At 45.4% G+C, this 18,061-nt stretch overlaps 1 protein-coding gene across 4 annotated transcripts; it reads left to right on the top strand.

Annotated features, from left to right (window-relative positions):
• The first annotated feature begins 375 nt into the window (after positions 1–375).
• Positions 376–17,970, top strand: eloa (elongin A). 4 transcript variants are annotated; one of them, XM_055894610.1, is made up of 12 exons: positions 379–508; positions 1,539–1,595; positions 2,166–2,281; positions 2,401–2,921; positions 3,327–3,652; positions 3,856–3,967; positions 4,196–4,351; positions 4,690–4,787; positions 11,039–11,156; positions 15,115–15,244; positions 16,144–16,289; positions 17,144–17,970. In XM_055894610.1, the coding sequence occupies exons 1-12, from the start codon at positions 398–400 to the stop codon at positions 17,203–17,205; spliced, it is 1,953 nt and encodes a 650-aa protein (XP_055750585.1). In that variant the 5' UTR covers positions 379–397; the 3' UTR covers positions 17,206–17,970. The 4 variants fall into 4 exon arrangements, 3 of the variants coding, with proteins under 3 accessions (XP_055750586.1, XP_055750585.1, XP_055750584.1); XM_055894609.1 differs by lacking the exon at positions 11,039–11,156 and adding an exon at positions 9,365–9,545 and having other exon boundaries at positions 380–508; XR_008755696.1 differs by lacking the exons at positions 16,144–16,289; positions 17,144–17,970 and adding an exon at positions 11,278–14,850 and having other exon boundaries at positions 376–508.
• The last annotated feature ends 91 nt before the right edge of the window (positions 17,971–18,061 follow it).

Genomic DNA, 18,061 nt, shown 5'->3' with positions numbered 1-18,061 from the left:
AAATACACCAAAATTCTACAAAATACGTTTGACTATGATCCTGGCTGTGTTGACATGCTGGTAAGTCAAATCAAACCGCTGATTGAGCTGTCATGTGACCAAATGCTGCAGACAACACATTCATGGTCCATTGTGTAGGACTTCTGGTTCTTGACTCAAATGGATATTTTTTCCTTTTGACCATTGTAATTGAACTCAATCACAGTAAGGTACTTAATTGTTACCCAGAAATTATTTTACATTGAGATAAAAACGGCTGCATTGGACCTTTCATCGTCAAGCAAGTGTCTGGTTTATCCTTTGTCAGCTGTTTTATTACGTAGTTCCGTCAATCTCCATGTCAACTGCAGGCTGACTGAAGCAGCGGAAAGGACAGCGCTGACCCATTTCTGCTGTAATGACGCAGCTTCCGGGTCACAGGACACCAGCACTAAACATGGCGGAGGATCTGTTGGAAGTGGTGGAGAGACTTCAGTCTCGGCTCTCCGAAAACCTAGAGCCTCGCAAGGTAATAATCGTAAGGCCCAGGATGGAACGGCAAGGCTGTAGCGGATGGCTTGCGCTCGCTAGAATGTTTTCAAATATTGTCGCGTGGCAGGTAGTTCCGCGAATGTAGCTAGCGACTGATTTTTCTAAGATCTCGTCACGATGCGTAACTTAGCCAACTGTTTTTCTTAACCATAGTTCATGTTAAGTTTAACCGAGTCCTCGAGCTACCTGCCAAGTCCGCAGAACTGTACTTTATGCATTGGAGCCAACGGACATTGCCACTTTCAAATGCTAATAATGTAGCCATCTAGCTAGTGTTCAAACGACACCGATTGTATAAGCTCCACGATCGAGTGACAGCAACATCAGCACGGGCCTAGTTGTTAGATTGTTGCAGTTCACTCATGGACCAGTCCACATTTTAAGGGAAACAATACATTGGGTTGTTGTGCGTTATTGTGATGTCGGCAGTTTCTTGATTGTGTCTCATTGAACAACGCAATCCCTGCACACTGCGGTGTCGGGGTGGATTTTTATCAGCTGATCGACTTTAGTAAACACAACCCCCTCTCCGGATACGCGTAACTAGCCTACCTCACAACCCCCATAGGCCACGACAACGGACACATCTTGATGAGCAATGACAGTGCGTAATTCGGGCACATTTGTCATTTTCTGACTCAAATACATCCTGAAAGTACTGCACAGTTTGACATATATAGTCTACAAAGTCAAACTACCAGTAGGCCTACACTTTTACACAGATAACGCTAGCGTACGCTTTCACACAGAAGACCCATGTTGTCGTCAATGCTGTGATTTTGTAAATATTGTTATGTCGCTATGTTTTCATTCAATGCTCAGCAGCCTTGAATTAACCTGACCATTACCTTTAACCAGCTATATCCTCCCTTTTGGCATACCTGAATTTTGTGCACTTTGCTAGTGTGCAGACTGTTCTTTTTCTTCTCAGAATCAGGCTAATTAGGTCAATCAGTACCAAGGATGTAGTGAGCACTATGTAAATATTCTGTATTTGCACTATTTAGCTCCTGAAGACTCTCAAAAGGCTGGGGGAGCTGCCTATGACTGTGGATATCCTTGTGGTAAGATTTTAAAATAATGTATGGTCCCGTGTGGCTGTTGGTAGAGCATGGTGCTTGCAACGCCAGGATAGTGGGTTCTAAACATTTAAGTAAATCAGTGCATGCTCACTACTGTAAGTTGCTCTGGATAAGAGGGTCTGCTAAATGACAAAAATGCTCATGTCACGATTTTGATAGCATCTCTTTCTTTAGTCTCAAAGCCCCACATTGATTGCGCCCTAGTTCCTCAGTCACTGCAAAGTGTTCTTTAGAAGAGGAAGCCAAATACAGTCTTTGGTTTTGCAACCGGATATGGCCCTGTGTAGCCAGTTTCCCTATAGGAGTTGATGTGCTCTTCAATATTGTCAAGCAACCTTCAGAGCATGCTCACTTCTTTTTATGATGGGCAATAATGATAATGTGGCCTGTTATGTGCAATTTTAAGTGTGCTGGCCTGCTCACTTAACCATTAGAGCTCCTGAATCTATACAAACCACCCATGTTGTTCTCAATGACACTAAACATAATGTACTGAGGAGGACACCCTACTACTATCTGTGTCCCGCTTATATTTTGTTCTCACCGGTGCAGGAAACTGGAGTAGGAAAAACTGTGAATTCGTTCCGGAAACATGATCTTGCTGGAGATCTTGCGAAGAGCCTTGTGGCCAAGTGGAAGAAACTGGTTCCCACCCCGTCTGCTGAAAGGTACATTATTACTGAGGGGATTTCTTCTGATTCTTCATCTTCATTTTCTTTATTGTCTAGCGTATTTATCTGAATTCTACTGAAGTGTAGCTTTAATGTTTTTTTCTTTTTCCTCACAGACCCAGCAACGCGAAGGATGTACGGACACACGCGCACCCTCGCAGCGCCGAGGGAAAGGAAGGGAGGCGCGAACGTGTCCGGGAACTATCCCCGGAGGAGCCGCCTCATGTAGAGGAGGACGAAGAGGAGGAGGAAAGAGGCTACCGCACAAACTACTCCCCCTCCCCCCCTCAGCACCACGACAGCCCCCCACAGCTTGGCCACGGTGGCCAACGAGGGGGGTACCAGTCGGAGGGCTACGAGAGCCCCACAGAGGAAGAGCCAGAGCCCACGCCCAGCCCCCCTCGCAAAGAGGTCCGACACGCCAAACCGCAAAAAGAGCCTGGGAGGGAGCATCACGGTTCCCACGGCGATCGGGGCGAGGAGAGACGGCAACGTCACGCCCAGGCGAGCAGCCGTGGTGGCGAAGGGAAGAAGAGCAGCGTGGGAAAGGAACCGCAGCACAGTGGCAAGGCCTCCAAGCACAGTCGGCACTCCACGCAGCACGAGAGCAAGAAGGACAAGAGAGGGGGAAGTGATGGTGAGTGTGCTGCCGAGTGAGTTTGCTGAGAGAAGTTCGCTGTGACTTCTGTGTCATTGTGACATTTACAGAGAGGCTGGTTCTCAAATGACATCCTATTCCATAGATGCCTCTTTCAATCTTTGAGTCAGTATTGGTCTGTTAATAGATGGTTTTCCAATCGTGTATTATATTTATACATGTGGGATAATAACTTAAACTGTATTGTGGATATGGTGACCCATGGTCTTTTTCATCAGAACTCTAACAGTACTGCTATGGGTGATTTAAAATATGCATTGATAGTAGTGATTGTTACCATTTCCCCATTAAAGATGTGGGTTGTCTCATACTTCTAAACCCCCCCCCCCCAAAAAAAAATATATACATCCCATAACATCCTTCCATGTTCTGCTTACTCTCTAGGGAGGTCACGTGAGCCTAGGGACTCTCCTATATTAGCCCAGACACCTGAGGAGCAGGCAGAAGAGGCATTTGATACCCCCACCGTGTCGTTTGAATCCTTCCTCACATATGACGCCCCTACGCCCACTAAGAAGAAGAAGAAGCCCGGCAGCAGCAGTCGGCCCTCCTCCCACCACCACACACCTCCTCGTCCTCCTGTCCAGCCTTCGCCTGCTGCACCTTCCTCCTCCAAGGAGTCCAAGCCCAGCAAAGCAAACGGGAACCGCAGCAAGAGGGCTGATCCAGCCCAGACGGCAACGACCCCGGTGCCTGAGAAACGCAGGAGGGTAGGAACAGACTTTCACTGAACTTTTCCTCACTCGATCATGCGTATGTTATATTTGCTGTCAAAAATTTTTTGGTGCTGGACAGTAAGTCCTTACAATCGTGTATGTTTTTATTAACCAGTTGCCCTGACCCTGATCCTATATATGTTGTTGTCAGGTTTTTGACTGAACGCTTCCTCTTTTAATGTATTATTTTACCCCAGGTGGTCGAGGTTGTGTCCACACTTCCTGACATCCCTCTGCCGGCCATCCAGCCTTACTACAGACCTCTGCCTTCCATTGATCTCACACCATTGTCTCCTCAGCGACGCAAAGGTACTTAAAATGTTTTGGTTCCACCTTCACACTGTGTGTGGGTACGTTCCAATATCCATAATATTGTACAACAGATTGCATTCCCAATACATTGATTAATTCTATGTGTTATGATAGCGTGGATATTGGAAGTAGAATTTGTGTACGTGTTGGACTTGTCATTTGGTTAAATCTGTATTAAGATTGTCAGCAATTAGTCATGTTTAACTTTTCACTTCTTTCCGGCAGGTCCTGTGTCAAATGACGCCGAGGAGGACACCGGCTTCACTGGGAGACGCTTTAACTCTAAAATGACGGTCTACTCGGGTTCAAAGACATCCTATCTGCCCAAGATGATGAGTCTGTACGAGCAGTGCATCAGGGTGCTACAAAACAACATTGACTGTGAGTGTTGTCTCCTAGTGACACTGAATGCCATGTGATGGCACGTTGTCACATTATGTACTTGTATTTAGTCAAGTGTATATGTTAATGTCCTACACCTATCATCTTCCAGAAGGGAGAAGGCAAAGACATGGGCTATTGTGCAAACACCAAACTTAATTGTTGTGTGGATTCCTATGGCTGCTGGCCAACTTTGATCTACTTGTATAAAATAATTTCACCTAAACTAAGAGCAACACGTGACGTTCTCTTTAACATTACACTGTTAGTGTCTTACTCATAGGACTTTTATCTTAGAGGTGCTTCACACCCTGCTGATTTTGTCACTGTTTGTCCAGCAATTGATGAGGTGGGAGGCGTGCCTTTCGAGATACTGGAACCAGTACTAGAGCGATGCACCCCAGAACAGCTTTACCGCATTGAGCAGTGCAATCAGGTAACACAAACACACAATAAAAGTACAAATGCACAAACTGTCACCCAGTATGAAATGGTCAGTTGAAGTCAAAAGTTTACACACTTAGGTTAGTCATTTTTCAACCACTCCACAAATTTCTTGTCGGTTAGGGCATGACACAAGTAATGTTTCCAACAATTGTTTAGAGATTATTTCACTCACAATTCCAGTGGGTCAGAAGTTTACATAAATAAAAATAACTTAGTGTAACTAGGCAGTTAAGAACAAATTCTTAATTTCAATGACGGCTGAGGAACAGAACGACAGAATTTTACCTTGTCGGCTCGGGGATTCGATCATGCAACCTTTCAGTTACTCGTCCAACGCTCTAATCACTAGGCTACCTGCCGCCCCTAAAGTTGACTGCGCCTTTCAACAACTTGGACAATTCCTGCAAATAATGTAATGGCTTTAGAAGCTTCTTATAGGCCAACTGACATCATTTAAGTCAATTGGAGGTGTACCTGTGGATGTATTTCAAGGCCTACCTTCAAACTCAGTGCCTCTTTGCTTGACATCATGGGAAAATCAAAAGAAATCACCCTAGACCTCCACAGGTCTGGTTCATCCTTGGGAGCAATTTCAAACACCTGAAGGTACCACGTTCATCTGTACAAACAATAGTACGCAAGTATAAACATACCACTCAGGAAGGAGACACGTTCTGTCTCAGAGATGCACGTACTTTTGCGAAAAGTACAAATCAATCCCAGAACAGCAAAGGACCTTGAAGATGCTGGAGTAAACAGGTACAAAAGTATCTATATCCACACTAAAACGAGTCCTATATTGACAACCTGAAAGGCCGCTCAGCAAGGTAGAAGCCATTACTCCAAAACTGCCATAAAAAAGCCAGACTTATTTGCAACTGCACATGGGTACAAATATCATACTTTTTAAAGAGAAGTCCTGTGGTCTGATGGAAACAAATAGGACTGTTTGGCCATAATGACCATCGTTATGTTTTGAGGAAAAAGGGGGACGCTTGCAAGCCGAAGAACACCATCCCAACCGTGAAGCACGGCGGTGGCAGCATCATGTTGTGGGGATGCTTTGCTGCAGGAGGGACTGGTGCACTTCAAAATAGATGGCATCATGAGGTAGAAAAATTGGGGATATATCGACGCAACATCTCAAGTTATCAGTCAGTAAGTTAAAGCTTGGTCGCAATTGGGTCTTCCAAATGGACAATGACCCCAAGCATACTTCCAAAGTTTTGGCAAAATGGCTTAAGGAAAACAAAGTCAAGGTATTGGAGTGGCCATCAAAGCCCTGACTTCAATTCTACTGAAAAAGTGTGAGCAAGGAGGCCTACAAACCTGACTCCGTTACACCAGCTCTGCCAGGAGGAATGGGCCAAAATTCACCCAACTTATTGTGGGAAGCTTGTGGAAGGCTACCCAAAACATTTGACCCAAGTTAAACAATTTAAAGGCAATGCTAGCCAAATACTAATTGAGTGTATGTAAACTTCTAACCCACTGGGAATGCGATGAAAGAAAAAAGCTGAAAAATAATTATCTACTTTTCTGACATTTCACATTCTTAAAATAAAGTGGTGATCCTAACTGACCTGAGACTGGGAATTTTTACAAGGATTAAATGTCAGGAATTGTGAAACTGAGTTAATGCATTTGGCTAAGGTGTATGTAAACTTCAAAGCTCTCCCTTTCCCTCCATTTGGCAAATCTGATCATAATTGTAACCTGATTCCTGCTTACAAGCTAAAATTAAAGCAGGAAGCACCAGTGAGCACCAGGTCAATAAAGAAGTGGTCAGATGAAGCGGATGCTAAGCTACAGGACTTTTTTGCTAGCACACAGATTCTTCTGATAGTATTGAGGAATACACCAGTCATTGGGCTCATCAATAAGTGCATCGATGACGTCGTCCCCACAGTAACCGTATGTACATACCCCAACCAGAAGCCTTGGATTACAGGCATCATCTGAACTGAGCTAAAGGGTAGAGCTGCCACTTTCAAGGAGCGGGAATATAACCCAGAAGCTTATAAGAAATCCCGCTATGCCCTCTGATGAACCATCAGACAGGCAAAGCGTCAATACAGGACTAAGATTGAATCGTACTACACCGGCTCCGACGGATGTGGCAGGGCTTGCAAACCATTAGACTACAAAGAGCAGCACAGCGACACGAGCCTACCAGACAAGCTAAACTACTTCTATGCTCGCGTCGTGGTAAATAACACTGAAACATGCATGAGCGCACCATCTGTTCCGGATCACTGTGCGATCACTCTCCCCGCAGCCGACGCGAGTCAGACCTTCAAACAGTTCAACATTCACAAGGCCCAGACAGATTACCAAGACGTGTACATGCGCTGACCAACTGGCAAGTGTCTTCACTGATATTTTCAACGTGTCTGAGTCTGTAATACCAACATGTTTTAAGCAGACAACCATAGTCCCTGCGCCCAAGAACACTGCGGTAACCTGCCTAAATGACTACCGACCTGTAGCGCAACAACATTAGTCCCCCGGATGTGCCGCACATTGAGATGGAATGCAACAACCGTTAGTTCCCAAAAATATCAAATGTGTCCGAGCCACGACCAAAAGAGGAGCGACCCCTAGGTACATCTGGGCCACCTTCCCAGAGCACTCTCCCCTGAGTTTCCCTTCCCTAACCAGTTCTAGCCACTCTTGTTACAGCTTGATTTTTAGCACGCTCAAACCCGTTTTTAAATTCCAATTACTTTTCATACTTTAGCCAATCAGCACACTCAATCCTGTTTAAATGGCAATTCTTTTTCATATTTTACACGATCATGCTCTAGCTTCTCACGCTCTAGCTGTAACAGAAGCAGTTCTTTCTGCTGTTCAAAAAGACTACTAGGACTAACAGATGGAGTGGCCATTAATGTTATGGGGAAACGGCGAGTCCTCAGAGGCTGCCCCAGTGGTAACTTCAAGAAAACCACTCCATCAGATTAGCCTTCAATATCAACCTCATAGAATGTTTTAGACGTTTATACTAATTTCAACCTTCAACAGCTGTTCAGTACATAATTCTAACAGTTCCTCTGATGGAAAGCGAATGAACTCCTCTACGTAAGACACCATAGTCATAAGAAAAAAAATCTCGCTCTTCCCCCTGCTGACTGCTTAACTTAATTGAATTAAAACATAAGTTAGTTGAAATCAAATAAATTAATTTAAATACAGTAAGACATTGTTAGTTTGGCAAAAAAACCTAAGCAAACATTTGTGGGTTACATCTTTTGTCCAATGGAAAATAATTGCAATAAAGGCAGATGACCTATGTAGCAAATTAGGCTAAAGTCACCAGATCACAAACAGAAATGACAATCATATTGGGCACCACAGAAGAGAGATGAGATATATGGAGCTTCCCCAAAACCTACAGTAACTCAACCTTAGTCTTCGTGTGGATTTGCAGTGGGTAATTACACACTGTAGCCAACTGGCAAGGAAATACCCAGCACACTGGCAGATTTCCCCCAAGCCACAGATGTGCCCCCGAGACACCTGTTCAGTCCACAGACCACACAATAACCATGCCCAACGTATTCCAAAGTGAAACACCGCTAAGCCTAACAGAGGAAAAAAGGCTATAGCTCCGGGTAGCTAGTGTCACTACCCTCCCAAATCTCCCACTGAGGTACACAGCCGATTGTACTCACCTCCTCGGACCGATATTCCAACAGCGAGTAGAACAATAGTCTCTAGCCTTGGCGGGGGCCTGGAAACTAACCAATGTACTCTCTCCATCGCAGCACACAACCAACTATCCACCGCAGTGGCAAGTTTACCAAACAAACAAAGGCAACCAGTACTGGGCACCAAACATTACAACTCAAACAAGCTGTAACAAAAGATGCAAACAAAGCACCTACAGGTTAACATTAACTCCACATTTTCTCCCAAACAACACATACTAGTAAGCCAAACGGCACTAGTATTAGTCCTTAATAAATCAACAACTGCTGTACACAAATATCTAGGAACCAACCGTATGATCCCGGATAAGCCCCCATTTGTCACGAACTGGCTCAAAGTGCGTAACAAAAAGGGAGATAAGAATAACAAAATATATTTAACTAAAGTAAACTAAATATAATTAACAATGGTGTGTGTGTAATCAGTAGTGTGAGTGGTTGCGTTCATAAATGTGATAATGAGGGGTGTTGAAAGGTGCCAACGCAAACAATCAAAATCTCTGTGTCTGCATGGAGAGAGTCTCCTCAATGAATGGGGAACGAGGTGCATTTATCCTGGGACACACCCGAACCCAGGTGTGTCCCATTTCACTGACGACCCTCCCAGCTCCGCCCACGGACATCCTATTAAGGAAAACAAGAGCAAAGAGAAAGAATTTGGCAGACAGAGTGGGAGGGTCGTCACAATGGGGTATGGGTAGATGGGTGAGGAAAATATTTATTTAATCCATTTTGAATTCGGGCTGTAACACAACAAAATGTGTAATAATTCAAGGGATATGAATACTTTCTGAAGGCACTGTATTTCATGTCAACATTTGTATTTTATCATTTTAAACCAACATTTTCCTCTCAGTGTTTTATGGAGGACTCTGATGAGCTTTGGCAACGCCACTGCCAGCGTGACTTCAAGCGTGAGACGCCCCAGGAGTACGAATCATGGCGGGAGATGTACCTGCGGAAACACGATGAGCGGGAGGAGCGCCTGCGCAAGCTCACCCAAAACATCAGCTCGGCCCATGCCAACAAGCCCAAAGGTTCTCTATGTCCTATCTATGAGCTGGATCCTACTATACAGTAGTTATTACTAGGAGTTATTTCATCCATGAAAGTGTACTGAGGGTGTTTATTTTTAGTGAGCATATGTGTATATACAGTACCATTCAAAAGTTTGGACACACCTACTCATTCCAGGGTTTTTCTTTATTTGTACTATTTTCTACATTGTAGAATAATAGTGAAGGCATCAAAACTATTAAATAACACATGTGGAATCATGTAGTAACCAAAAAAGTGTTAAACAAATCAAAATATATTTGAGATTTTTTCAAAGTAGCCCCCCTTTTCCTTTGACAGCTTTGCACACTTGGCATTCCCTCAACCAGCTTCATGAGTTAGTCACATGGAATGCATTTCAATTAACAGGTGTGCCTTGTTAATTTGTGGAATTTCTTTCCTTATTAATGTGTTTGAGCCTATCAGTAGGGGTGGTATACAGAAGATAGCCCTATTTGGTAAAAGACCAAGTCCATATTATGGCAAGAACAGCTCAAATAAGCAAGAAACAACAGTCCATCATTACTTTAAATCATGAAGGTCCGTCAATCCAGAAAACTGCAAGAACTTTGATAGTTTCTTCAGGTGCAGTCGCAAAAACCATCAAGCTCTATGATGAAACTGGCTTTCATGAGGACTGCCACAGGAAAGGAAGATCCAGAGTTACCTGCAGAGGATAAGTTCATTAGAGCTACCAGCCTCAGAAATTGTAGCCCAAATAAATGCTTGACGGAATTAAAGTAACAGATACATCAACTTTTCAGAGGAGATTGCGTTAATCAGGCCTTCATGGTCAAATTGCTGCAAAGAAACCACTACTAAAGGACACTAATAATAAGAAGAGACTTGATTGGGCCAAGAAACACAAGCAATGGACATGAGACCGGTGGAAATCTTTCCTTTGGTCTGTGTCCAAATTTGACCTCCGTGTCTTTGTGAGATACAGAGTAGGTGAACGGATGTTATGTTTCACTATTTTGGATCACTTCAATATATTGATAGCACTGTGCGGCGGAGGGATACATCCGAGGTGAGGATTTACAGATTTACTCCTGTATACACCTGTATTACGGCTGGGGTCCGCCCCTATATATAGACCCCATGGCCGTGAAACACGTTCTCTTTCATTTTCTCGGTGGATGTCCGTGTGGTTTGAGGTACAAACTTTCTGCGGTTTGCTCTGGTAAGTCACTGGTAAGTGTAATATATTGCATGGAAGTGCTGCACTCGTTTGATCTGTATCTTCTGCCCGTGGTTTGTCGTACTTGTTTCGTTAGCGTTACACTACGATTCCGTATGCATCCATTATGTTTGTGGCAGCGGGAGCTGCCACAAACTGTAATTTACCTTACACAACTTGCCCACTGACTTGTTCTATATGTGTGTTGTGAATTGCTTTAACATGCTACTCCTTATGCGTGGATTCTCTGCTAATTACCCTGCAAGTTTCTTTTTCTTGTTCTTTCCCCTGCAGAGTGTAAGAGTATTGTGGTGGGCTTTCCACTACGTTGAGACATTAACTTTGGAGTTCTTTAACGGAGTTACTCCATCATATGATGCTGTTTTTACTGCTTCGATATTAAACCAGCAAGGTAATATTGCAGTTGGCGTAAAATAAATATATCAAATCATTACCTGGTTGCTGTAAAAAAAATATATATATTTTTCGTCTGCTGTTTTTCCCACACTGGTCTTCCCTGTTTTTTTTTGCAGAGGTACTGGGTAATTTATCACTCACCAGGTTCCTATTCCTTCAAGCGGGTCACGACATAAGCTCTCCCAGGGTGTCATACCCCTGCTCCGTGGCCTTGTAGGCTTGGCTGAGCTTATGGCTTCCCTTTGTGACATGTGTGATGGTGGCATCCCCCTGGGGATGCGCATACCTTGTGTATGCACTGCCTGGGTTTGAGTCACGCAGAGAGGGTGGTGGAGTGCCCTACTGGATGCCTGTTTTTTGTGTGGTGTTCTAAGAGGCCATGTGTGAGTGGTTTGGCCAGGCTCAGGCTGGGGAAGAGCTCCCTCAGGATTGGTGCGCCAGCGAGCTGTTAGTCCCTCTCCTGGGCACAGTACCCATCCCAGGAAGCGTGGCCGGAGCCACCGCAGGCGGAGCCCATCTGCTGCTAGTCCTGGATGGGGGCAGTAGTTGGACCGCTGGGACTACCTTGAACGGAGGGCGCATGCCCTGCGTCAGGAGATTGATAGGCTGTTCCTGGGGGATGATGCTGGCACTGTTCACCACCGTGAGCGGGGCTGCCAGGCCATCAGAAGCCGGCAGCGGGGATTCATCGCCCCCACCTGCTTGAGAGGCTATGAGGAACCTACTCACTAGGGCAGCCACTGCACTGGACATCAAACTAGTGGATAGTGATGACTTTCCATCTCTGCTGAGTTCTGCGAGGCGTTACAGAAGAGCTGGGCCTCTGTCAGGGGGTGCTTCCGACTCACAGCAGAGACTGGACCATGGAGTTATGTTTGCAGGCGCAGAGTCATTTGGCCTCTGGGAGTACCCGATCATAGACACCATGATAGGTGCCATGGTCCTCCCGCACCGGGAGATTATAGGATGGAACCTGCGACTGAAGCCGGGACCCCCCAGTCTTTGAGTCTTTGATGCGGACTTGAAAGCCACATATGGGTCCCTCTGCTTTCTTGGCTGCCCTACCAACTGCCTTACCATGCAGCTGCAGGCCTACCTGCATACTCTGTTTCCCCGGCTACAGGAGGGCACAGAGAAGCTCCTCCAGTAAGCGATGGAGGTGTCTCGCCTGCTTTTCCTGTTCCAGGAGGGATGTGGCCCGTGCCGGGATGTGGCCATGTGGTTGCCTCCCGTCGCCATCTCTGGTTGGCCCAATCCCGTCTCTCAGCTGCTCTCCAGATCCACTCTCCATCACCCCAGCGCTTACGTTTGGCTTAGGGGTTGATGACATTCTGGAACAGACCGATTAATGTTCGTAGGGATCCGGAGACCCTGAGACGGTTTATGCCGCCGCCTCAGGCCCGGGTCCAAGGCAGACGGACCGTCGCCTTGGACCCGGGAGAAGCGGCCGTGGGAGGAGGGTGTGGAGTCCCCCTGGGCGTTGTCCACAATGCTTGAGGGGTACCAATTCTGGTGCCGGCCCCCGTCCTTCAGGGGCCTTCGTGTCACCACGGTCCGCAGGATCGAGACATCAGAACGGCTAGGTGGGTTCTACACTTATTTTGTGGTCCCAAAAGGAGACAGAGGGTTTTGACCGATTTTGGACCTCCGCAACCTCAATGGGTATTTGAAGGTACTGAGGTTCCACATGCTGTCCCCAGCCCGTGTGTTGCAGGCCGTGTCCAGGGACCAGTGGTTTGCGACGCTGGACCTGAGCGATGCGTACTTCCATGTTCCTGTTCACCCATCTCATTGGCAGTACCTCCGATTCGCTTTCGAATGGACGGCTTACGAATTCATGGTTCTTTCCTGCTGCCTCTCCTTGGCACCCCGCACTTTCACAAAGTGCATGGACGCTGTCCTGGCACCTCTCACGTCCAGAGGATTGTTAATCCTTAATTACCTGGACGATTGGCTGATTTGTGACATGAGACATGTTCCTGACCCACATCGGCAGGCTGGGCATTACTGTAAACAACAAGAAGAGTCGTCTGACTCGCACCCAGAGGGTGACCTTCATTGGCATGGAACTGGACTCCTGCCCACCAGAAGGGTTCAGGTGATCTTATCTTGCCTCGACCACTTTCGGCAGGGGCGGGTACTGTCCGTCCTGACCTGCCAATGCCTGTTGGGCTTGCTGATGGTGGCCTCGTTGCTGATTCCCCTGGGCCTGCTCCATCTCCGGCCTCTTCAACAATGGTTCAACTCTCACCGGCTGCACCCAAAGCGCCACCATCGCCGCCAGCTGCGGGTGACCGCACAGTGCCTCAGGGCATTGTTGAAGTGGCGCTGTCGCTCCGTTCTCTCAGGTAGGGTGGAGATGCTGAGGATGTGCAGCTGTTGGCTACCCCCTTGGAGTGGCAGGCACATCAATGCACTACAGCTATACTGCTGGCCCTGTTGTCTTTCCTTCCACATCTGAAGGGAAGACATGTCCTGGTGAGAATTGACAACACCACAGTGGTGGCTTATATCAACCATCAGGGTGGACTGAGGTCGCACCGTCGCCATCTTATGGCACAGAGCTCCTTCTCTGGGATCAGTGATGTCTAGCGTCTCTATGCGCAACGCACGTACCTGGCATCCTGAATATGGCTGTGGATATGTTCTCGGGAGGGCCTGCCACATTGGGACTGGAGCCTACATCCCCAAGTGGTGCCGCACCTGTGCGACAAGTTCGGGAGGGCACAGGTGGACCTGTTTGCCTCCCTGGACAATGCATATTTCCCCCTGTGGTACTCCATGTCGGAGCGAACAAGGCCTCTGGGAATGGATGCTCTGGCTCACAATTGGCCAGGGCTGGAGCTTTTACACATTCCCCCCTTTTCCCCTGATCCAGGCTGTGCTGGATGGGACCAGGATGGCGGAGAATTGTCTGCTGCTTTTGGCCCCATACTAGCCCAGACGACCCTGGTTCAGCCTTCTTCTGTCCCTGTTGTTTGGGACACCTTGGCAACTTCCCCTGAGACACGACCTGCTGTTTCAGGCCGGGGAACTCTGTGGTATCCGAGACCGTGGATGGACAGGCCAGTGGGGCGCCATCCCTTGGTCTCCAGGTTTATGAAGTGTGTTCGTCGCCTGCGTCCAGCTAGGACCCGCTCAATGCCGACCTGGGATCTGGATGTGGTCTTGGCAGCTTTGGCAAAGCCGCCTTTCGACCTGTTGGGAGTCTGCCTCCCTGTAACACCTCTCTATGAAGGTGTTTTTCTTGGTAGCGATTACTTCCATGAAGAGGGTGGGTGAGCTCCATGCTCTATCGGTAAGTTCTGAGTGCTACCGGATGGACCCTGGTGGGAGGAGTATATCTCTCCACCACAACCCTTCAGTACTCCCGAAGGTTCTTTCAGACAGGCATGTGAACATCCCTTTTATCCTGTCTGCTTACGAACCCACTAAGCGCAAACCAGATGGGATATCATTTGTTTTTCAACAGGACAATGACCCAACACTCCTCCAGGCTGTGTAAGGGCTATTTGACCAAGAAGGAGAGTCAGATGACCTGCATCAGATGACCTGTCCTCCACAATCACCCGGCCTCAACCCAATTGAGATGATTTGGGATGAGTTGGACCGCAGAGTGAAGGAAAAGCAGCCAACAAGTGCTTAGCAAATGTGGGGACTCCTTCCAGACTGTTGGAAAAGCATTCCAGGTGAAGCGGGTTGAGAGAATGCCAAGATTGTGCAAAGCTGTCATCAAGGCAAAGGGTGGCTACTTTGAAGAATATAAAATATATTTTGATTTGTTGGACTCTTGTTTGGTTACTACATGATTCCATATGTGTTATTTCATAGTTTTGATGTCTTAACTATTATTCTACAATGTAGAAAATTGTAAAAATGAAGAAAAAACCTTGAATGAGTAGGTGTGTCCAAACTTTTGACTGGTACTGTATGTGTGTGTGTTTTCCTCGCAGGTCGACAGGTTAAAATGGCATTTGTGAACTCGGTCGCAAAACCTCCACGTGATGTCCGCCGGCGACAGGAGAAGTTTGGCACTACAAGCACCTCCACTGCCAGCTCCACCGCAGCTGCTGCTCCGATCAAGTATGTGGACACTAGTGTGCATACCACTATCAAACACTGCATGTTGGCACTTCCATGTTTATTTTTTCCTACTTACATTTCCTTATCTGAAGACATGATTGGCTGAATGGTAACTTTGTATGCTAACATGTAATTCAGACTCTCAAACTTATTAATAAAATGCTGAAACTCCCCCTGGCATTTTCTGGCTGTTCTGAACTTGCAGGAGGACACACAGCTTCAGGGATGCCAGAGTAGCCAGAGGACCATATGTTAAACAGGAAAAGCAAGAGACTAAAGCGAAAGATTTCCCAGTGTTCAATCTGGTGTCAGGGTGAGGCTGGAGAGGCTGATAGAGAAGAGCACATACAAACATTACAGAATTCCTTTAATCTCTCCACCACCATCAAACATTTTGTTATCCTGGCACTTACATTTTCATATACACAGAAATGCTTGGCTGAATGCTAACTTAAGATAATATCCACTTCAGCATATTTGTATCCAAAATTTGATGCAAATATGTCTTGTTTTGAAGAATGAATGAGTAGCCATAAGATATCATAAAGTTTCAACACACTGGAGGATGAAATGGAATAGAGACAGACATTCTGACGTTTTCTGGCCGTTCCGAACATGCAGGGAGACGGCAAGCATCAGAGACATTGTGAAAGCATGACAGGAAAAGAAAGCGAAACAGTTGTTCAATCTGACGACAGGTTGAGGATATAGGAGCTAGGCTACATGAGTAAAGAAGAGCAAATAGAAACTTTATTGAAATGTTGACTGTGAGAACTATTAAGTGATGTAGATGGTGCTTATAATGCCCCCCAGGCTTGAAAACATACAATTATGAAACTATACTGATTTGTATATTCCTGTACACTGATTGGATAGTCCTTCCTGTTTTTTTTCTTCAGAATAAGGCCAGCCATGTCTTATAGCTCTCACTTGGCTGAGCCCAGCCACTCCTCCTCTCACGACAGTCCCCCTGAGACCTCTCGCTCCTCAGGCCCCAGCAGTGGGGGTTGCCCCAGCGCAAGAGACAACAAGCCACAGGTCAAAAGTGAGTATCGTGTGTGTGTGAGAAAATGGGTGCAGAAATGTACGCTAACGTTCAAAAGTTTGGAGTCACTTAGAAATGTCCTTGTTTTTGAAAGAAAAGCACAGTTTTTGTCCATTTAAAATAACTACATTTATCAGAAATACAGTGTAGACATTTTTTAATGTTGTAAATGACTTCTATTCTGATTAGAGACAGTTTGCGCTGTTCTGTGAAAGGAATAGTACACAGCATTGTAAGAGATCTTCAGTTTCGTGCCAATTTCTCACATGGAATAGCCTTCATTTCTCAGAACAAGAATAGACTGATGAGTTTCAGAAGAAAGTTCATTGTTACTGGACATTTTGAGCCTGTAATCAAACCCACAAATGCTGATGCTTCAGATACTCAACTAGTCTAAAGAAGGACAGTTTTATTGCTTCTTTAATCAGAACAACAGTTTTCAGCTGTGCTAACATAATTGCAAAAGGGTTTTCTAATGATCAATTATCCTTTTTAAAATGATACATTTGGATTAGCTAACACAATGTGCCATTGGAACACAGGAGTGATGGTTGCTGATAATGGGCCTCTGTACGCCTATGTAGATATTCCATTAAAAATCTGCCGTTTCCAGCTACAGTAGTCATTTACAACATTAACAATGTCTACACTGTATTTCTGATCAATTTGATGTTATTTTAAAGGACAAAAAATGTGCTTTTCTTTCAAAAACAATTGGACTCAACATTCATGTAAAAAAATATATATGTATATTTTCTGATTTTAAAACATTTTGACTTTAATCTGTGTTGAGAGGACATGTCTGCGTGGCTAACTTTGTAACAGCAGAAATGTCACGTCTGTTTGTCTTGCAGAAATCGCCCCCATGATGGCTAAAACTATCAAAGCTTTCAAGAACAGATTCTCCCGCCGATAGAGTTAGAGAGATGAATGTATGGAGTTATTGAGAGGAAGAGAGATTGTAGGAGCTAAGTGAGCTAAGCTCTTTTTTTTTTTTTATTCAATGAATTATGGAAGATCTACAAACCCCGACCAGACATGTGTACACACGCACACACACAGACACACACACACAGATTTATTCCATTATTTTAGCGTTTCTTAAATACACACACAATTATGTCCTCTATTTTTAACTGTTCCCAGTTTGACCCTGGCAAACACACACTTGTACACACACAAACAAAATAACATTTCAAAGGTGAAACTAGTCATTTGTTACAAGTTCATACAAGCAGTATCACACTACAGAGGGACTCTGACAGACAGAACTATTCTTTATTATGGTACGCAGAAGTTAAGACATCAAACTACATAGTGCTGTTACAGTCAGTCATGTTTTTAAATACAATTGAGTAGACCTCTTTTTACTCCAGTGTATTCCCACTTTGTTTTCCTACTGTGTTCAGTGTTGAACCACATGTGCATCCCTACTTTTATCTGGTTCACTGTGATGAGTGAGGAATGAAGTGACTGCGGGAAGAGGAAAACACAAAAAGGGAGAGAGTAAAGAGCAAGTGATAGGACCCTGCAGCTTCACTCGTATGTATTTATTTTAAACTCTGGGACCCCTGGGTCACCCTGAACCCAGACCCAAATGGAAGTGGATGAAATAGTAATTTTAATAGATTTTAATAAATGTTATATGGACATTTGTAATAAAATTGACTTTTTGCCCTCATATGTTAATGGTCTATTTTCTTCAGTCTGTGTTGATGTTGAAAAACACAGCTCAAATCTAGCAATGGAACCAAGCAATAGTGCACTGAATA

Source organism: Salvelinus fontinalis, chromosome 32 (assembly GCF_029448725.1).
Source record: "Salvelinus fontinalis isolate EN_2023a chromosome 32, ASM2944872v1, whole genome shotgun sequence".
NCBI classification, from domain to species: domain Eukaryota; kingdom Metazoa; phylum Chordata; class Actinopteri; order Salmoniformes; family Salmonidae; genus Salvelinus; species Salvelinus fontinalis.
This window is presented reverse-complemented; position numbering and strand designations above follow the sequence as displayed.